Below are 23,292 nucleotides of genomic sequence, written 5' to 3' on the forward strand. Positions count from 1 at the left end.
AATTAATTGAAAATTGAGAATACCAAAGTGTAAAGTTTATATGCTGCAAGTAGAGTTGCAAATAAAACTATGTCTGGGATCAATAATTTCACAACCTTTGCAAAATTAAATTACACCTCTTTCTGGTACATATTAAACATTTTCCAACGACAAAAAGACAATTGTAATTCAGCACAGCACGAATTGCAAATAAGCTTGCATTTAAAAATTCCACGTAAATAAAAAATTTCTATAAACAGATCCTAAACTAATAGTCGATTGCTTTGTATGCGCTACGCATTATGGTCGCTTACAAAGTGGCTGCACGTAAATAAGAAGAGACATCTTAAAAATGGTAAAACGGAAAGCAAGTAATTCATTCGGTCGTACGACGCGACGTCGTCGCAACTCGTGTTTGCTGTTTCCTCGACGAACCAGGCATTGCAATTTCCGCGGTAACCAACGAATGAAAACTATTACCGCAGTTATGACTAGCATTATGCTCGATGCTTTTTACACAATTAGTGAGCCAATGTTGATATTAGTGAAATAGAATCTACCCGCAGACAGATAATCTTAATTGCAGAGTGAAGACACGATGTCTTTAAACTAGCCGAAGGTTTTCGACCTCTAGATGCAACGCGAGTAGTTGCAAGTGCATTAGATTTAGAAATAGTAAATGCAACTTCTAGATTGGGTCAAATAAATTACCTGTGTCGTTGTAAAAGTAAGACGTTTCTCGGAAACGTTATTATGATCTTGGGTCGGGATGGATACTGTTTCATATAAATACGAAAGAAAAAAATAATTGTGCTGGAAATGAAAAGGAACGAGTTATAAATTAATTTTGAATACATGACAACATGCTTTGAATGAAATTATTCGAACGATCTAATATTTATTTAAAATTATTTGATATTAATTTAATATAGAAATATTTTTAAAAATGCTATCCAATAACACTATAATTGACTCCCCACGCCCACGTCCTTTCGATTTCAGCGACGTCTGTGAAAGAAATTACACCAATAATATAAAATCAATGGAGAACTAAGATTCGCTATAGAAAAAAGGTCTCCCGCTGAAGATTTTGAAATTATTCCCATTCTCGCCTTCAGGAGGTGGTATATAAACAGCCTGACATCTCCGGGGCATGCTTTCCACTAATTTAATAGCATAGTCTTGAGACGAAGGCCTCCATATTAACCAAATCTGTCGAGATAGCTGCTTCATAATAGAAAAACAAGCCCAAAAGGAAGCTTCGTCCTAAAAAATTACATTGTCCTTCTTTCGCCCAAGCGAGTTTTTTTTTTTTTTGACGATGAAACATGCTGTTCTATGATCAAGGTTTAACGATAACTATAACTTCGTAAACAAAGCATCAAGGAGGGATGAGCCTGCTGTCTCGTAGCGTTCGAATTTCTCCTCTAACGATTTTTACACGCTCCTCTCGAACAGACCGTACGTAAACGTGCTATACAAATGATACGAATCTGATTATATTCCATAATGTTTGAATAAATCATAAAATTAGAAAAGTCTCGTTTAGAAAACCTTTTAAAATCGCTGCGTCTAGTCGCGGTCGCAAAGGGGTTAAAAGTGTAAATCACGGAGAAACCTGAACAGGCCAAGCCAGGAAAAGTTTAATCGGCCTGGCGGCCAATGAGTAAAACGGTGTCTTAGAAAATCGTGACTATCGAACATGGCCGAAGCGAAGGAGGGAATCAAAAGTCGACCACGTATGACATAAAAGGCAAAAGTCCACTTTCCCCCCAGTGGCCAAGGCTCGGAGATCAAGATGACCCCGAGAGATCGGGATCTTCTATTCGCGTGACTTCTCCTCTCTTTTTTCCACGCTTAACGTATATCCTTCTCTTTCCTTTTTCGCAAGAACCGGTGTACTCTTCCCGTACCGATTCGTTTCCTTTTCCTCCCGTGCGTTCGGCATTAAACGGATTGCACCTTCTCGCGACTTTGAAAGCGCAGTTCCTTTTTTTTTTAATGTTCGTTTTTTTTGTTCCTTTTCTTTTTCCTCGAACGTTTTTATTTGCTTCGCGTGCACGCCACGATTTCCCAATCGAAGGAAGCGATAAAGAAAATTTTGTAATTTTCAGTCGACCGGTACACGCGACGGAATCTGGTGAACCATCTTTCGATCCGTTCCCTTGAAATAATCCGACGATTAAATCCTCCGCGATTACGTTCGCGATACTATATTTAGCATGTGACTGGTTTTTCGTAACGCGTTGGCAATAATACAGTCAATTTACTCTTGCGACGTGAACAGAAATCAGGTAATAGGATTCTGCGAGAAAATTGTATATTTCAGTCAGAAACGACACCGCTAAAACGGCACACATCATCTCTACCTTAGGAAAAACTGACCAAGTAACCGATCTAAAACTACGCAACGATGCTATATCATTGGTCGATTCGGTAAAATAGTTAGGACTCCATCTAATCCATCCTTTGACTGGACTGAACTACGATTATTTGCTGGAAATTTTAAGAGGTGTAGGGGTGTGAATTTAAAAAAAAAAAAAAAATATCAGCTTGTTGGAGGATGATAAGACGGAACTTTTTTGCAATTACGGTTTATTCGTGGGACGTTTAGTTTCGAAAATAAAAATTAAAAACTTGAAAGACCGGTTTCCTGAAATTTTGTAGTGGTCTGATTCTGTTGCTGTTGTCTTAAAGAAAAAGAAGCAACAGTCGAAGATCCAATTAAAAGAAAAATATTGCCTTATAGAGGAAGACAAAACGAAACTTTTTTATATTTACAATTTATTCATGCGACGTTTAGTTGCAGGGATTAAAATTGAAAATTTAGAAGACCTTTTTCCTGAAATTTCGTAGTGGTCTGATTCTGTTGCTGTTGTCTTAAAGAAAAAGAAACAACATACGATGATTAATTTCAGCATAACAATTCAAGGAGAAAAATTAAATTCTGTAGATGTATAAATTTCTTTCGACAGTATTCCTCAGCACGAGTTTACTCGTAAATATAATAATAAGTACTTGTACAATATAACGAGTTATTTGTACCGCAATAATCAATTTTTAACGTTCTTAAACTAGTGTTGATATTCGATTAGACGTTGAAAATTCTGAGAGGCAATATTTAAAAGTTATTAATGCATTCAGACGTTAATTGCACAGGCACTGCTATTAACTGACGATTGCGTCGGAAATAGATTTATGTTCTTTGTTCAAGCTCTATGTACGACGGTCTAATAATACACCCGGAATCAATGATGAGTATCGAGTGATGGAAAATTACACGTTCGAATTTCTACGCGATAGTCGTAAAGATAGAAATTACAGAGCAGTGTGTGCATGATCGACAAAACTACGCTCTCCTACCACGTAAAGTGTATGCACTACTTAACACGTTCGCGATCGGTGAAAACCGTCGTTCGGCAGGGGAATGTCGAACGAAAAGAAACCTTCTATAAAATAATCTTACAAATTTATAGAACTAAAGCCAAGAATTACGCGGTATAAAAATATCAATATTTTTGATTCAGTTTTTATGTGAATATGAACAGCCTATGTTATTGGGCGTTCAAAATTTTATTTTACATTACAAAATACACAATTTAATCTAATAAATTAGTTTAATGCAGCTATTTTATTCGCAACATATTCGCACGATCGTCAAATTCTACTTTTAACATTTCATTTACTGGTCTATTTGGAAATGGATGATAAATTAAAAAAGGATTCTCTACATTAGCATGCATCAGGGAGACCGAAAAGTAATGTCGTTTCTTTTACAGTAAATTCAAACAAATACGTTCTTAATAAGATTCCTTAAAAATTCTTTCTACTTCTTACTTATAACGTTTGTCTGTTAGTTCTGACCAGCTCCTCACAGAGAAAAGATCGCATCCTACTCGCGACGCTTGTAAATAAAATCAAAACTTTTAATCAATAAAATTAGTATTTTATTATTCTGGATCCATTATCTATTACACAAATAGAAAGAAAGAAGCACAACAAAAGGTGGAATCGCACGAATCACCCTTCCACCTATTCCACGGAACACCTATCCGTCTGTCGGAATTCTTCTTATAGCGTCTTAAGAAATGACGAAATGAAAGAAAACGAAATGACGACGTTCACTTTCAAAATCACGCGAAGAAAGAAAATCGGCAAGCGCAACGAGATCTACGGAATCGTCTCGCGGGAATCGATGGAACCCACCGAAACACCGAGACACAGGTGTATGCAATCGAAGACAGGTGAATATGGGTGTTTATCGTAATACAATCTTATACGTGAGCGACATGGGTGCACGCGCATGCACCGGGGTCACGGCGGATGCACCATAGATGCATCATCATACTTGTAAGCGTCTATGCCAACGCGGGTCTACAGTTACACAATCCTCTCAGCCTGCATTCAGACGAAACCGCAATTTGCGAACCGAGACTTCCACTCATGGGCCCGCTTGTGCGGTTCAACGTTTTTCTTACCGGATGCTTAGCCTCATCTTTTCATAAGCCCGTGAGCGATGATTTCACCGATTGACACAAGCTTGGGATAAGATCTACGCTACCGCTAATATAACTTATTGGACATCTACCAATGTATCGTAAAGATTGAAACGAATACGTTGTGAAAATCGTTAAAACATGGGGATTTCCGAAAGAATTTATGAGATTTTCGATACCGAACGCTACAGAGTGTTTATTTATTTGGATTCAGGTGAAGAGAGGATAATCAAAATTACATCCTTCTTATTCTTATTATCTTATACGTTCATCATTCATTGTTAGCAGTGTTTATAGACGTCTGCCTAGCTAACCCTCCCATTTAAATAAAATTTGAGAAAAAGATTCCATAACAATGCACTATTTATGCGCTCTTCAAATCCGTAAGAAAAAATGTTTGCGCTCGTTCCGTTTAATACAAACAAAATTTATTTAAATTTATTAAATTGAGTAGGCTGCCAGTAAGCCTCCCACGTATTAATGATAAGCAATATTGACAGAAAAACATTCAGGATTTATCCGCTAATTACGCGCTATCGTATAAGAGCAATTTCGATTTTTGCGCTTCATCCTCCGAGGGACTTCCCTCTCGGTGCAAATGCAAGTTTTGTCTCGTAACATGTACGAATAATATATAGGCCACGTGTTGTACTATCGATTAAACAATTAACAGTATAAACAAAAATATTAGATGTTGATAGCAAAGACTTAAAATGTTTGAATATTTAACATTTGCGACAATTATAATAACACTTAACGACCAAGTAGAAATATGAAGTTTGCCTTAGAAAAGCTAATGAAATCTGTCGCGAGTATATGATCAAATCTCCCCGTCTACCTCCTCAATATTTTCTCCTTTCTATTTCGTGGTTATCGGCAAATAACTGAGATTTCTATAGACTCGTAACATGGCGCTCAAGATATTTTCCTGGAAAGTATCGAATGTAATTTCTTTTTTCCTACGTCATTACCTCGAGCCGATAGTTCGTTCGAAAATTGTTAGCATCTTTTGCATAGGTGGATTATCGGTCTCTCAGATGCAGTATAATATAACTTATTACTTTCCTCTGTCATAATGCCCATTCCAGTGTCCCATTTTAACGAATTCGACAAGCGCTTATTACACAGAAACCGCTAGCAGAACACTAATCGTATCTGTCATTTGATCTAAAGAAGATTTTCTTACCAGATTTATTTCGATTTATCACGTTAAACGTATTCGTAATTAGATGGTCGTAGGCCAGAGAAAAGAATCATTAAAACTCCTTCGATATGTATAATACATTTCGAAAGCGTTGAAGGCGCCACGAGATAGTGCCAGAATGAGTAGTAAATCGTTAAGAAATTCTCGGTTATAATGCTGCATATGTGACGTGACAAATTATTTCCGTTTAGTTTGACTTTCTTTATATTTATCGAATTTACTATCATTATGACTTATTTTGTTTTTAGCACTGAATTCTACTAAAAAAAGAGGAAATTTAAAAGAAAGTTTCATTGACGCTTGATATTAAACGAATTCTCAATAATCCAAACTAGGAGAAGTTTTTGTTCTATAGTTGAAAATTCCTTCATTAATTCCTCCGAAACACTTTGCCACTTTCAAATATTTACTATATCTTTGTACATGTATGTATTTTCCATTTAAAACTTTCGAAGGCTTGGGCCACGTGTTAATGTTAAAATAAAGTGCTCAAATTTTACATGAATTTTGGTTTATTGCAACGTATTTAGGAGATGCGTAAGGTAGATTTCAAAAATCATTAAAATACGATCCACCCTAAGGTACGTATGTAACTTTAGTTCATCGTTCTACATACGCTTAATACAAACAAAATTTATTTAAATTTATTAAATTGAGTAGGCTGCCAGTAAGCCCCCCCCCCACATATTAATGATAAGCAATATTGACAGAAAAACACCTGTTGTTTATTTTTCATCGTTTAACTCTCCCTTTTTGTTCCTTTCTGCTTCTTTTCCTCCATCAGTCGTACGTGTTAGTTTTTCCCTTATTTGTTTCTTCGATTTCTAGATCATGAATTAATTAAGTAGACCCGACGATGATCTACATATCCAGGATATGTAAACCGAACCGTAGTTTCAATATAACAAAGACGACAATAAGAATAAAGTTATTGGGAGAGATGGTCAACTAATACGCGAATGGGAACTTTTACTGGCATCAAATTTAATAATTACGCGTCAAAATAACATAGGAAAAACCAACTAAATAATCTTTATACGATATAATGTAAGGATGGAACTTTAAATGGTGGACATTTTTTGCCTGCTGTAAATAAATTTATTGTAAATTCAGAATCAAGCAAAAGCATGTGCAATTGCTGACCGTCTGTTATAAATATTTTAGGGTCAAGGTATGCATTGATTAAGTGAAATCTGCTGGTATGGTAAATTATGTATTCCAAAGCTATTCTACTCTCGTTTCTAGATTCCACAAGTACGGCTATTAAGGTGCTTGTTAAGAGTGAAGAGATTTAGGTACGCATGAAGATACTTAATTCATTACCAAAGAAATGGTTCTTTATACGGTTGGGGAAGCACTTATTATAAGTTAAGGGGAATCGTTCTTTTTCGGTCAAAGAATTCATTTTTCTTTTGTAATACGTAGTCTTTAATTTTATTATCGTAAGAATATATTTCTTAAATATTAATTATCGTATACGCGTGAAAGAAAAAAGATCGTCTTTCGTGAATTTTTCGTAAAACAAATATTTGTGAAATGTCAATGTTCACTAATAGCTACGTTAACTTAAGAAAGAAAATTTCGTTTGTTTATTTTTAATCATTTTTAAAAAATTTTTTTATATTTCTATTATCTACAATAATAACGTAGCATTGGAGATTGTATTTAGTAGAACAAAGACCATCTTTCCTTTTTCAAAATGTTCTGTCTTTATTCGACCGATTGTCGAATTGCGTTAAATTGTGACGACCACAAACTCAGTTTTACGTGTCTCCACCCAATTCTGACAACTTTTCCATTACTTTAAGAAAAAATGACAAAGATGTTTTTTGCTCTATGGGTGACCCTGTAAACGGTCCTGCATGAATTTTTAGTTTCCAAGCCGGTCCAAAAATGGCCATTTTTTAGCATCCTCCTTTGTAACTTCGACGGCGAGGGGTCTACGAACATACGTACGTGGCATATTATTTGTAAAATGTTCGTAAAGAAATACTTAATTTTCAGCGTCCTGAATCGAGCCCCTGTAATATTTGACCTCTTAATGTACATAGTTTCCCACCTTAAGAAACATTTAGAAAACCGTGTTTTCTTAATTGAATGACAAGTGAGTATGTACTTGTAGGACACAATGTCTTGACAATCCTATTCGCGGCATAGCAATGTGGGCCAAACGGAAAACCGGTTACATGCGAAGTCTGTTACTACCGTGTTGGTAGCATCCGATAGTGTGCGAAAGGTATTCGCGTTAAAGTAAATCCAGGTATTGCGAATTCATTATATAAACCTTCATAATCTAAAGAAAGTAGTCGTAATGCAGAAGTATTTATGGACCTCATAGATGAAAGTTTCTCTCGGTCTTCAGTTTGTGACAGCTAAATAATAATAAAATAAATCTATATGTTCAAACGATTAAGTGATTGTTAAATCGTTCAAATCAACAGAAATTACTCGATTGCTAGATTGCTCAATTATAGACACACAAAAATCGGAGTCCGCGATTGATCGTAATACTGTTATGAAACGAAATAGCGAGATAATATCACGTTGATTGCTTTCTTTCCACGATTCTTTGAATTTTATCAGATTTCAGAACGATATTGGGTAATGTTTATGTCATTGTTATTATAAACGATTACGGGCTCTTCGATACTCGGCAGATATTATAATACAAACTTTACCTTCAATGTTTTATTTTTATATTATTGCATACTGTGTGCATTTTGTAGTTTCGAGCATATTCAAATTTCCTGTAAATGTCTAAAAATCCAATGTTTATTGATAACGTATTGAGATTTATAAAGTGAAAGTACAGGGTGCAGCGTCGAAACAATAACTTTGACGACGAGTTAAACAACTTACTTCTGCGGTTGAAGTAGCACAGAAATCTACCAGATTGGTATCTATTTAGGAAACCTATCCCGATGCAGAATTTTTCAATCTCTTTCCTGTTTACTTTCTCCTTTATATTTTCTTCGCGAAAATACCGCTTTTCTAGGCGTTTAAACAAGTTTGAAAAATTTAATTATTTAGTTTTCAGAATTTTCATGCTTGAATTTGTATCTATACGAAACTTTGAATTAACGACATTACATCATCAAACGAAAATATAGATCGAGAGATTGGAGTATTTAAAATAACATCTGATTATGAGAAGATATTTAGAAAGTCGGTATAATAAAATCATTCATGATAAGGTTGAGGTTTATTTCCTTACCTTTTATCGTATTTATTTATTAATAAATAACGCATGGGATGAAACGCAACGTTCATCGCTTGAAACGTCGAACTTTCTAAACTGACATACGTTTTCTCAAGATTAGATACATTGTAGCCAATTAGGATTTTTATTGTCACTGGATTGTAGCTTAATCACTCAATTACCCTATTAAATATTGCCATTAATATCGCGCTACCGTTTACACGCAAGGTAAGTCTCTTCAAAGAATTGATATCCCACGGGAAGGTTAATTGCCGCGTTTCCTCACAGTGAGAAATCATAACGCGATCAAAGTACCGCAAATATACGTTAAATATTCAAACAGTTTAGTTATCCTCTGACTATCCTTCGATCGTCTAACCTACCTTCCATGTTATTTACTTTCTAAAAATAAGATGCTTTAAATTCCACTGAACAGGACTTCAGATATCGTGTATTAAAAATTAATTACTCTTTGTTTCCATATTTTATATAGCCATTCAGTGCATAGAAATAATGTAATTTGTAATATGAACAGAGTTGGAGAGTTTTGGAGTACGCTGCGTGTAGGTGAAAATATAGTTTCTTAGAATAATTATTTTATATTTTATTATATTTGTAGCTGTACTATGTTAATAGCATGTTACATTTGTATGTGTAACAATTTGTGCATTTCTAGCTATAAAATGTTTGTTCAGCTGTGACTGATATACAGGGTGTCCCAAAAATGTTGGAGGTCCTTGAAAAGGGTGGTTCAGGGGGTGATTTGAAACAACATTTTCCTTAGCGAAATTGTTGTCCGAGGCTTCGTTGAGGAGATATTAACGGAAAACACTGACCAATCGGAGCGCGCGGATACCGATGGAGCGGCCGCGATAGCGATGGCTACGCGCTAGGTAGCCGCTCTCTGTACGCGAACAAGTGACTCGACGTGCATCGAAGGATATCGACGCGGCCGCTCAGCGCGTAGCCTTCGCTACCGCGGCCGCTCCAACGGTATCCGCGCGCTCTGATTGGTCAGTGTTTTCCGTTAATATCTCCTCAACGAAGCCCCATCCGACATTTTTGCAAAGGAAAAAGTTGTTTCAAATCACTTCCCGAACCACCCCTTTCAACGACCTCCAACATTTTTGGGACACCCTGTATATGAAACATCAACAGTAAAATACACGTTACCTTCTTTAGAATATAAGAGATGTTCTCGTTTAAATTTCAATGCTCTATCTACATCTGTAGAAATATAAATTTTCGCGGCGATCAAGATTCAACTTACTCGCGCAGTTTCCTCGTGAAACTACCAAGATGAGTCGGCGGACGCGATTAATTCGATTGCTTCGCGAATCGCGATCACAAACAAGGAAAAGGCGAAATCTAACACGGTGAAAACTATAAAAAGCACTCGACCCGTGGTATCCGACGCTACGAGGTTTAGCAGAAGGACTGAGACGTAAGGTAGCGTCCATCTAGGCTCGACCACGGTGTGCAAAAGACGCGCGACCAGCGAGTATTCGGTGTCGTCAACGAGGTCAGGTTTTAAGGCAAAACCGGAGCCAGTCTTTGTGACAGAGTTGGACGAATTAAATGGCATATGTAGCACGCGAGTGCTCTTACATCATCCGAAGAGTTGGTTTGTCCTTGTTCGAGCGTTTCTCGTTTCAGGGTTTCGATACAGAATCACCTTAAGGCTGCGATAACAGTGTTTGTTTCTAACTCGCGTGTTTTACGTCGGAAGAGTATTAAATTTGACTATAAAACTGGCGGCCTTGGTCGCCCTAAAAAATAATAGAAGTATGAAAGAATTGGGACCACACGTGGTTATACAGGGTGCCCCAAAAATGTTGGAGGTCCTTGAAAGGGGTGGTTCGGGGGATGATTTGGAAACCCCTTTTAAGGACCTCCGACATTTTTTAGACGCGCTATGTAAAACTAAGATACGGACTGCAGGATTTAATAGTAAAGATAAGGAAAAAGATGTCAGAATGGAACAGAGATATTAATTTTGTGAATTATTTTTGTTAATTTCATAAATGTAACCTCAGTCATTGGTATTTTTGAAAATGTTACAACTATAATAATAAGTAGACTGCGGATCTAGACAGAAATTTGTTTTGATATTGGAGTACTATAAAAATACATTATTTATTTTGCATATTTTGCATATATATGTTTCAAAACATATGCAATAGTATATTGCAATAGTATATTGCATATGTTATTTATCGTGCTTATGTGAAATATCTTGCACATTCAAATTTCGTGTAAATACGTAAAGATACGCAGTTCAGCAATGATCAACACATCTATACTTAACACAAGCTTGGAGAGGAATCTTGAAAGAGATAGTCACGAACCTTGTAATCATATAATCGTTTAGTACTGTTTTAAATACGTAATTACCAATTAAATGCATAAATACATAAATCAACGGCAACCTTTAGTTAACGAAGAATTATAAATAATAATAAATATAATAATTCACCCGTAGCACTGAAACAGGAAATTTCAAAGTATTCTAACAGGTTTGATTTGCATACTTGTGTTAATTAGACGTTTTACTGGAAACCAGACATTCTCTTTCTGTAAGTACCGATATGCCTTCACATTGGTCGACCATCTTTTTGGATCATCTTGTACATTCATTTCCTTCGACAAATAAAATCACGGATACCAGTATTATAAATTATTAAAAAAAAAAAGTAAGAAAAAATCTCATAGTGTTGTTTCACTAGCGTGTAAACGAAGATTCAGATTGAAGAAATTATAAATGTTATCTATTAAAATATTTATTAAAAGGGGATTGCAAATTGGATGAAAAATTAGGGTGCATCGTTGTGTATATAAAATCGCTTTGACCTACCTCATTTACGTTTCTTTCTGTTCAAACTCAAAGGAATTGGCGAACAACACGAGCTGAACGATATACGAGACCAGCAATGGAAACTTACGTGCTGTTATTATACGTATTCTATACCGTTACATAAGCGGTAGGTCACGAATCATAATTATTAATCCGGCTGTGCGAACTTTCTCTATACGGTTTCCGTCGAAATGAATACATGACCTTGGTTCTGTTCTCGGTTCGTAAATTCAAGATGCGCACTTTTAGTTGCACGAATGATACGTTGTTTATCATATAAATGGGTTTCATAAAATTTCAATTCAAACAACCAGCAGATAAACATGGAGTTACAACAGAAAATCGTAAGGATTAATCTTTGATACGAAATTGAATCGGGAACCGCGCATCGGAAAGGTGAAAGGTAATTGGCAGCAAAGAATAAAAATAATAAGGACGTTAAAGAGAGATGTTAAATTATCTAATTTACAATAGTCTCGAGACAAAATTTTAAGTGTATAGAAATTTTCACGAGTTTTAGCTTGGCAGCCAACGTGTTAATGAAATATAGCAAAAATATAGTTAAATAAATTATAATTAAATTTTACTCATTGACGTGGTCACTTATAGCCTCGTAGTTGACGTGACCTTAAATAAAGTAATTAAAACAACAAAATTGAATATATTACATGCCGTTACTGTTTTATTAAAAAACATTGAAGCCCATTTTGGAAACGCCTGTATAATGGATTGTATCGGTTGTTAACAATGATTCTTACTTTTTCAGGACTGGGTGAGGCCGATGTTGAACTTAACCCCTGCTGTAGATGATACATCTTTGGGGTGAGCATAGATGGAGGTGCGCCGAGGCTACCCGGGGCGACAGCCACGCTCGTCATGGTCATTTCCTATGATGAACGCAGTCCTCGGCTTCTTCGAAGCACCTGTCCGCGGTTTTCTGCGATCTTCGTAATTGCTCATCCTCGTTCCGTGACCGCTGTAACACAAATATTCATGATGCAAGTAAATTCTTTCACAAATCTCGCGCATGAATGAATTTAACCCCTTCGCTGTCGAGGGCGTATATACTCGTCCTTGAAAATTAGATTAAAATTAGATTAAAAAATATCACCATACAAGACATGACAGGATGAAACTTATTTTTACATTAGTAATTTATTCATTCGACGTTCGAGTTTCAAATACAAAAATTAAAATTATCTCAACACGCGTGTGTTTCTAATACAGAGGACTTGACAAAAATATTACAATTCCGAAGCTGGGCTCACAATGGGCTCTATATTGTGGCGTTAACGAAATTTCTCGTACGTTATTAATTTCAAAGATATGACGGTGAAGTTTCGTTCTTTAAATGGAACTAGTGTATATATTTTTGGGAGGATCACGCGATAGTAAACGATATTTTCGTAATATCGATAGTTATTGAAATATGCGTCTGTCACACTTTAGCATGTATACACCCTGTATAATAAATCTCAGCAAACAAATCTTATATTAAATCAATTGTTGACGAAAAAAAAAAAAAAAGAATTGTTGAATATAGCTGTCCCTTTAACGCGTTCAAGATGGGCTTTTCTCCTTAAATCCTCAAAACTCTTGAGCCCTAAGCACAGAGCTTCTAACAAATGTGATACTGTCAACGATCGACGGTAAAACGGGTCCACCAACGTTGCACGAGATCATCGCATCGGCAAATATACTCGGCGAGGTCTCGCGCACGTAATACCAAGACCAGTAACTCCGGTAAATTAGCATTTCCTAGACGCTTTCTAGGTCCGCCCGAATGTCTCGTCTGGCGCGACGAAAATTGTGCAATTGCGATCTCCTGGCGAAAGTGAAATTACACGGTACCATTGTAGAATGTCGTAATGCGATCGAAACGATTGCTCAACGAATGGCCATTTCGGCGTGATTTTATACTCCCGGTCGCGCGCGCGCGCGCGCGCGCGCAAAAAGCGACAATTCCTTTTTTCCTTGTTCTCTCGTTTCCTTCACTCGTAACGAGATTATCGAAAATCTCCGTTGATTTCCTGGTCGTAAAAGAGAAATGTTCGGGTTTCACGCACGTTGAACAGCGAAATTGTTGAATTCTTCTTTCTACCAAGTAGAACGTGAATCGTGGACACTCGAATCGTTTATTAACAGTTTAACGCTCGTGTAGTGGCTTGAAACGGGTAAATCTGAAAGTACACGCTTTTATGATACGCTTGGGTGATGGCTCTTCAGAGTGTGAGCTGCGATCCTTGGAGAAGCGCCGTGCAGTAAAAAAAAAAAGAAAGAAAGAAAAAAGAAAAAAAAAATACAAAAGAAAATTTTTAATTTAGAATAGGTAATGCGAGTAATTTAGTCATTTACATATTTGCATTAACATAATTTACATCAATCGTTGAAGTTCAACAGATGCTAAAGTATATTTCCTTGCGTTATTTTAACTTTTGTAAAGCACGGTGCTTCGTATTTCAAATCACTAATAACTTCATAAAAGTGACTTCGAACTATTGTTAGTTAAAGTAAAATTAAATTACTGGAGAGTTCTTTGCATTGCCTCTTTACAGGGTATACGTACAACGCATACTTCATGGCATTTCGTTGGAACTCGTTTTTTAACCGACTTTGAAAAGGAGGAGGTTCCTCTATTCAACATGTATATATATATTTTTTTTTTTTTAAATTTTCGTTTATTAATAAATCGATTACATACCACTCATTTAAGATGTTAATATAACATGGATAAAATTTGTTGTTTAACAATTAGTAAAACTTGTGAATAATTCAATCCAAGATAAACTTTTTTCAATGCCCTATTGGTTCAATGAAAGATTACAATGTATACTGTGCGATGAAGTCATGCATTACGTTGGACAATTTCGGAAATGGGTCAGTTAAATTTGTTCAAAAGAAAATTTTGATCTTATAGAAATATTCGGAAGCATTCATGTGAGAGTTAACGTGTCAAAAGGTAACGGAGCGTTTCAACTAATATTAAAATCTGCCTCTTTTTTTAAACCGCCAAGGTAACGAACCCACGTGACTAAGTGTCTCAATGGTGTATCTATTGTCTGCTGAGAAATCTATCCTGGTCTTGTAAACGAACTTCTCAGAACGTGACCTTTTCTTATAGACGTTTCAAATTATATAACAATTGGATTGTAATACACGAAATGCGCAGAATGCATAAATACTGCAACGTTTGTCAGTGAGAGAGGGACAGGTCGTCGACGATTCACAATCTGCAGTAAGACTCGACTCGTTTGGCTGACTTACGTAAGTGCTTCGATACCAAATAGAGCTGAAAGCGTTTATGCAGCCTGTGGATTGAAAGTCCCACGAGTATTGCTTCCCTGTTACATTTTATTCGTTACTTAAGGTAACATTTTTCCTAGCTATTGTTCCCAGGATGTTTGTTTCCATACCTACTTGTATTTCTTTCTGCATACGCAAAAACGGTTGCGATTTTATTAACAAGAAGAAACAGTCATTCTTCGTACTAACTGTTATTAATATATTTAACATTTGATATTATATAATAAATGTCATCTATTTATTCGAAAAGAAAAAAACAAAAAAGAATTAACTAAAAATTATCGTGTGACAATTCTGCCTAATGGAATTTTTTTTTTTTAGAATCATTTTCAGACCCAAAACTGTTCTATGTTCTTATCTAGATAAAAAATTTCATAAGGAATAAAAGATTAGCATCGATTTATCGTTTATTCAGTGTATTAGGTTGTCCGAAAAGTTTCTTCCATTTCATTAATAAGTAATACATACACAATGTTTTATGTCCAATATTACATTATTGAATCGCGTACGATTCATTTTGCTCCATTACTGTTACGACATTAACATCTAAGATTTAGATTGTCTATTTATATAAACATTGCTACACAAAAATAACTGAATGCAAGTCACGGAACGAAACCTTTGGGACAACCTAATATATAATTACAGTAGATTTTTTTCTCCTAATCAGGAAACTAGGAATCGCTGACCTAGTCTTAATGTACACCATCTGATTGTGTTGTGTGGTTGCTTAACGATGTGAAGTTTTTGGAAACAAAAAACTCACGTATATCCGAGATTAAAGGTGGTCAACGTTTGAGTAAAAAATTTGAACGTTACCGTAGAAAACTAAACGTGTAAGTATTAACATTGCAGAATGCCATGAAAATGGAAAGAATTTGTAACTTAAATGTAGGTTGACACACCTCTCGCGAAGACAACGGTGTTGCTATACTCCCGATACTGTTAGCTCAAGCTGACGGGATACTAATTACTATGCAGTGTCGCGTCGCTGACTGATTTTTATTTAAGGATCATCGTGTTGCGCATTTCAACGCGTTGATCTCGTTGCGAATCGCTATTCACATGGATTCATCTTATTGACCTTCTTATCGTTACGGGTTTTCTATGGAAATGGGGAAAACACTTCACTAGATAAAAATTTCTAATAACGAATTTAAACAAATGTTTATCTATTACTCGTTAAATATAAATTTGAAATATATTTGAATTATATTTAAAAAAAAAAAAAATACTATATGATTACCATCTAGAAAAATTCTGGTGAGCTTCAAATTTAGGCGCCATCTGAGACGATTATTAAAACGAAACGAGCACATTTATTTCTACAAGGAATAATAACAGAGTATAATTAATCTCGTTTCTGACGGCTAAACTAGTTTCACTGGTTGCAAAGAGAAGAAGAGATAAAACAAAATTAAAACTTTGCTATTTGCTTTCGTTTCCGGAAGCAGGCTAACGAGAAAGTGGTAATAGACGCGCAAAAACAATAATTAATCGTTTCTGCTGCTTTCAGAATTTTATGCAATGAAAGTAAATGTAAATATTATAAACGTGTGGGAACCATTGCTTCCTTTGCGAAGCAACGATAAACGAATTATATATATATATAATTACTGTCGCACACATACATATATATGTATGTATGTTTTTTACCTTGTCATCAGTCACAAAACGTATTCACAGAAACTGCTGAATTCATTGTTAATCCGTATTTATAAATCGATTTAACGTTACACGATTGTTACAATTGTCACGAATAAAATTAAACCTAAAGAGGTTTAAATATCACTCTCAATGTTAGTGGAAGAATTCGTGAAAACGATAGTATAGTAGCACGTACAAGAAATACTATCTTTTATAGTGATTCAGTTCAATTAATTCACCACATTACGCACGCTATTGCAATAGCAACACACTTTTCAGTATGAATGAAACACTCGTAACGTTTCTTAGAGGAATGCCATTTCCGAAGGGAAATTGATGAAAGTCGCAATCGGCAAAAAATAATTGCAGCCTTAATGGATAATTCTACCGCATTTGCATGTCGAAAAACCCATCTAAATGAGGCGTAGACGCGCAGATTTCGATTTCGTAACAGTTGGAGAAATCACCGGCTGTTTTACGGCTCACCTGGCCGAAACAGTCGAAGATGCTGAAACAATCAACGAAGATAACCGTACCGATTCTTCTTTCTAACGAAAAATGAGAAGAAGTCGAGAGAAGCGCGAAGACCAGAGCGTAAACATCAATTTATCTCCGTTTCACGCAAAGCGTCTACATCCTGTTCTTCCTATTTTTTGTCGATCCCATTTTCTATACAAGCCGAGCAAAAAAATGCTTAACGAGTTTCTGTTGACAGCTCCTCGGTTATAGCACTGCTTCAAGTTTAATGTTACGTTGTTATTACAGCGTAGATGCATCTTTCCAAGGCATTTCCTTCGACTGCGGAACGATTTCTGTTGGAAATTCTAAGAGGCACAGAAGCGTGAATTTAAACAAAGATATTAGCTTATAGGGAATGATAAGACGGAACTTCTTTACAATTATAGTTTATTCATGGGACGTTTAGTTTCAAAAATAAAAATTATAAAATTGGAAGCTCCTTTTTTCTGAAATCTCGTAGTGGTCTGATTCTGTTGCTGTTGTCTTAAAGAAAGTTCGAAGTTTCGTCTAGTTATTCCCTGTACTACCTTTGGGGAGGTCGATGTTTGAGAAACATATGAAATATTTAATATGTGTTATCAAAATTTCAAGCATTTTGAATGAATGATGATACCGCGTTACCAGTTAATGTAAATAAAACGTGTACATGTCGTATGTATATTTGCAATTCTCGTAAAACCAGAACGATACCGTGGTAAATTTTCATGAAACTCGCGATACGTTGCGCAACGCATATCAAGTATGTTTTTTAACAGTCTATCACAAGTTTAACGCATTTTTATTAAACGAACGAACAAGGTTTTACACATCATGTACTGGATAAAGTCCAGATACTTTGTGACACTTTCACGTGCACAATAATTATCGCGGTTTTAAATACTCGTCGAGAACATTTGCATGGTTGCGTAAAAATTGTCGTTCTAGCATATTGCTTCACTGTATTTCTTGAAACTCACTACATGTTGTACGAGTGCGCGCGACACTTTATACTTGCCTTAATGTATGTAAACCAGTTTCGGGAAATGTTCCAAGTGGAATGTGAATTAAATTGCAGATACACTTCTTTTTTACTCGGGAAACCGTTTTATATTATATAATAATGTATTATATTGTAATATATATTGTAATATATATTGTAATATAATGATAAAAGTAACAGTGATATAACTTGTTTGAGTTTCGGTTATTTATACACACCAAATTATCTTTCTCGCTACCTACACTTATTCAATATCGGGTGCAAGTATCAAACACATCGAGAAATCGAATTTTTCATTAACAAATAGACAATTTCTACTAATCAACGGAATAACATTTTGTATAAAATCGATTACTGAATGTAAATAAGAGTTGTTAGAACGGAACCGACAGGAATTTCGTCGACCGAATTTCATTTCTTATTCAAATCTATCAACAATAATATTCTCATTAAAATATTACATTTCTAAAACTTGGACTCGACGTAGTTTGCTTCCGAGATGCAGATTCCTATGTACCTTCCAAATACGTTACTTTCAGAACATGTTTTCAAGGATTCCTACTTTTAAACCTCTGTAAAATGCGAAACATTGGTTCTTCGAATAGTTCAGATATGTCTTATTAAAATGTACTTATCAATTACGATTTTCTCATTGAGATATTAAATTTCTAAAACTTCGACTCGACGTAGTTTGCTTCCCAGATGCCGATTCCTACGACGTTTCTAACGTACCGTTTTCACAACATGTTCCCAAGGTTCCTTGTCTTGAAACTCTGTAAAATGTCAGAAAATGGTTCTTCAAAGAGAGTCCAGATGTGTCTTATATAATCCCTGAATGTACGGTGCAAACTAGCAACCAAGGAAATTAGAATGCCACCTTTAAGGCGTACGAAACTAGTTGTAACAAGTTGGTTTCGCCAAAGAAAAGAACGTAAGAACCTCTATATGCGGAGAAACCTTCCGATAACCTTTCTTACTTCCACGATCCAATCGGGGCGCTAACATAATTTCGTTTTTCTCCTCGCTTTTACCACGATACCGAAAGCACAGAGAGGAAAGAAACGAACAAGTTTCTTCGTGAAACTCAAGCCGTTTCGCATCTGGTAGAAGTCAGCTCGAGCTGTTACGCGAACCTGATCGCCTTCCTTCTGTCCCTAAGCGTGTATCGTGCATACACGTACACCACCGTTGGAAAGTTTGGGTACGCCTGGCAATGAGAGAGAGACATTCGTAATTTTCGCTGCCGTAAGATAAAATTACGACAATGTTGCTCGATTGCATACAATTTATTATGAAACGTCGATTTCATCGGCGCCTTTCTTTATAATTGCTAAAGTAATTTAACTCTCCGTGGCGTACGACTTGAAAGAGAAATCAAATTCAAGTTGCACGGAAATACAGTGTCCATAACTTATTGATGCGTTTTGAATAGTATTTGTAATTACTGTTCCTTTTTTTTTATTCGAATTTTTACTGGAAAAGTAAGTTTTTGTGACTGTTTGCCTAAATATCTCTAATAACATAATTTTGATTATTATTGTTACTTGATGCATGATTTTTCGTTATAATTTTTATTCTTTTAGAATATAAATGGAACTTCGAACGAAAAATTAGTCTTATTACTTTTCCTTTAATTTTAATTCGAACTTTAATTTAATATTTCTGAATATTTCATTTCTTTTTAACAATTATGAAAATCCATCTTTACAATTAAATAGACATTGACTGTTTTTTGTTTTTATCTTTTGTCTGATTGATATCTCCAACAAAAAATACATTGTAATATCCAACACGAATACATTAAACAAAAATAATTTAAATTTTACGAAATAGTATAATATAAAAGTGGGACTAATACCCAAAACTTCATTTCTTTTAACAAGTACGAAGAATCATCTGTCTAAATCCAACGTACAATTGAATCGAATTTACGACGACTGGAAATACGATATAAAGAATAAAAAGCACGAGTAAAGCAGAAAATACCACACGGCGTGCAACAGATGTTTCTGTAATTTCCAAAACACGCGCACACAGTACGTCAGGCATCGTTCGATTCGGTTTCGACACAAGCCGTGCGCGCAAACAACGAACGCGTCAGAATTCAAACGCGATACCGTCTGAAACACCTCCTACGTGTTTTCTACGGTTGCTATGTATCGAACGGGCCACGCGTACATTGTAAAATTATGTAAGTCCCGTGTTCTCATTGACACGCACATAGAATGGTAAAATTTCCTTGCGCCCAGGCACATAGTGTAACCTAACCTACTCCCACCTACGATGTAGGTAGACGGCTTTCTTCGCTTCAGGAAAGTAGCTTCTCTTCGGGCGTGCATCGCGGATATATGTATACGCGCAAACATTCTTTACGCAAGTTCGATCTCTCCTTTCTGCCTTCTCCTCTCTCTCCATTTCACAGCCACTTACGGCCTTTTCGCGTGTTTCGTCTTTGAATCCATTTGCATACCGCAAATCGGCACGATGTACTCTGCTGATGTATTGGCTTGCTTCTTAAGGGGAGCAGACACCTTGGATTCGTGAAAATCATAGGTGCATTCGACAATGTGTTTTTTCGCGAACAATTTACTTGATGGAAGATCCGTGTGCTGGAGTTTATCGTACGTTTATTGAGTAATAAAAAGAATAATTTTTCGTTTGGATTTTTGAAATTGAATAACGATACACGACAAGGATGACTTTTTTAATACTTAATAAGCACGTTGCTCGACCTTTCTGTCTCTGAAATCAACGATGTTGCGAATTTTCATATAAATCAAATCGATCGTTATCCAGAAAGGATACAAATTTCGAAAAATTCAATGGGAAAAAAAAATCAATTTTTCGATTACCTAATCCCTTTAAAAAGTTCTTCTGCTGTGACGACCGAAAAATTAAATAAAATTTTAATGGAAGTATCTCTCATCTTCTAAACAGTAACATATATTTCATTGTTGTGCATGTGCGCAAGAATATATTTTACACATTTTCACGTACCATTAATGCATAAACATTAACGCATAAACATCCGCAGTCTGATCCATTCTAATAACTTAAACGGAAAACATTCTTCACTGTTATTTAGTACTTGTTCCCAATGATCTAGGAATTTCTAGATTTCTTGTTCAAACAATTCAAAAGCAACGAAATTATCTGCGGATATAAAAGACACAATTCATAAACTAGAACTTTTTCGCTGTTAGATTATTTTGGCGACGAATTTTCGCTTATATACGTTATTGTAAAATTACGTATCGGAAGTTTGAGCGCAATTTTTGGCCACAAACGTTCCGTACTCAAATTTCATTGGTTTTAATTTCCCTTTGCTGTGTGAAGAGCTCAAGTGACATCCGGTTTGAGAATATGAAACTGGATGTACATGGGACAACCTACTTACAGTTTTATTACACGAAATTTGAGACATTTCTAAAAAGTTGCACGTAAAAAGTCTGTATTTTGATACGACGAACTTACAAGGAGCATTTGCGAGGCGTCCGTACCCTATGTTAATATTTTTATAAAAGCGTTAACCACAAGTTTAAGGTGTGAAACTGCTTTCTAAAGCATCGCGCTCATACTACTGTCTTCAAAGCTATTGAACGTGCAAAAATGGAGTATTTTCCAAAAGAAGATTTAATATTGCATTTTGCTTTTTCATGACAAAAGCGTAGTTGTGATAGACAATTAAACAACATCATCTTTCACGTTTAATTGTATAAAATTTGATGTATATGTATGAATCTGATATACTCAATACCACCTGTATCGTATAAAATTCTACAACCCTTTTTAGAAAACTTGTTTCATTCTCCTCAGTTAATACACATATCTACCTATATCCTGTGTAAACGAATAAGAGTACTCCGCGTGAAAAAATATGAATTATTACTTCATAATAATGATGAAAATACAAAACGAAAGGAAATTAATTTCATTACCCATTTAGTATATCATCTTACATACGGATAGTAAAATATTCTTATGGCTATCGACCAATTCCTCCGAGTTTCCTCCAAGACAGATACGAATAACTATCGACACATTACAACCTTTTGCGCTTACCTACTATATTTCACTCACGGGAAATCGACATTTTATATCGGCCACGATAAAGCGCAAACGCTCGTTGATAAATTAGCGTTAATTTCTGCTTACTTCTGCGCCACAAGCCACCATTCGCGTTCAATAGAAATGGATTAATGAATACTCGAAACCGGATTTCCTTCTTACATTCTAGGTAGCATCAGATTAAATTTCGATCGATCGATTTCCATTTCTCCACTCCGTCAACGCGCGTATTTCGTTTATTTCGAGTTGGTTCCAAGTCGAGCTCACCATTTATTGTAAATTAATCACGTTCGGAGCGTGCGATTACATGTCAACCGTGCAAAGCAGCGGTACACAACATTTCTTTTCGCCAGCAGGCTAAAGAAAATTCACTATCTCGCTTGCTTTTCTTTATTAGAGCGCGGAGCCTATCCTCGAGGCTATAACATTGTAATTCGCTTTCTTCTGCGGTTTGAATTTCATTTTAGGGCGACAGCAAGTTCTCCAAACGGGGCTTTAGAATTTCGTTTCTTTCATTAATAAGATACTGTCTATGTCTACACTGTCTACACTGTCGATGTAGTCGCGGTTAATACTATGTATGTACACAGTGACCCACGAAAGTACACGAGAATAAAATTTGGTCGATTTCATTTAATTTGTATCGTAATTAAGATTTTACAGAATGTAATTGTAAAGTAGAATTCATATATTACAAAATAGGAGAGATGCGAAATAAATTGAAGGTTTTTTTCTTTTTTTAAATAAACCAGGAAGAATGATTAAAAAAAGTTTTTCGATTCCATTCAAAACATTTTGCGAAAGGTTTCACGAAATGGACTTAAAAATTGAAAACACGTCAAGCATAAAGTTACCCTACAAAATATTAATAAGTTTTAGCCCTTTGAATTCGAGAGGTGACTCTCAGTCTCCGCTAGGTTTCCTTTAGGTTTCATTTACTTTGGAACTCTTAGATTTTCAAATCTCAAATTAGAGATCTCATTTTCCAAGTCAATCCAAGCTTAGCATTCGTGACGATAGAATGCTATGAAAGCATCTCGAGTT

At 35.6% G+C, this 23,292-nt stretch overlaps 1 protein-coding gene across 1 annotated transcript in view; it reads right to left on the minus strand.

Moving 5' to 3' along the window:
- Positions 1 to 23,292, minus strand: part of LOC128890611 (uncharacterized) — a 58,218-nt gene that overhangs the window by 15,752 nt on the left and 19,174 nt on the right. The window contains exon 2 of the mRNA XM_054149265.1: positions 12,491 to 12,708. Coding sequence (XP_054005240.1) covers positions 12,491 to 12,616 — 126 coding nt within the window. The 5' untranslated portion in view covers positions 12,617 to 12,708. The remainder of the gene's footprint in view (positions 1 to 12,490; positions 12,709 to 23,292) is intronic.

The sequence above is a fragment of the Hylaeus anthracinus genome, unplaced genomic scaffold, assembly GCF_026225885.1.
Source record: "Hylaeus anthracinus isolate JK02 unplaced genomic scaffold, UHH_iyHylAnth1.0_haploid 12001, whole genome shotgun sequence".
Classification (NCBI taxonomy): domain Eukaryota; kingdom Metazoa; phylum Arthropoda; class Insecta; order Hymenoptera; family Colletidae; genus Hylaeus; species Hylaeus anthracinus.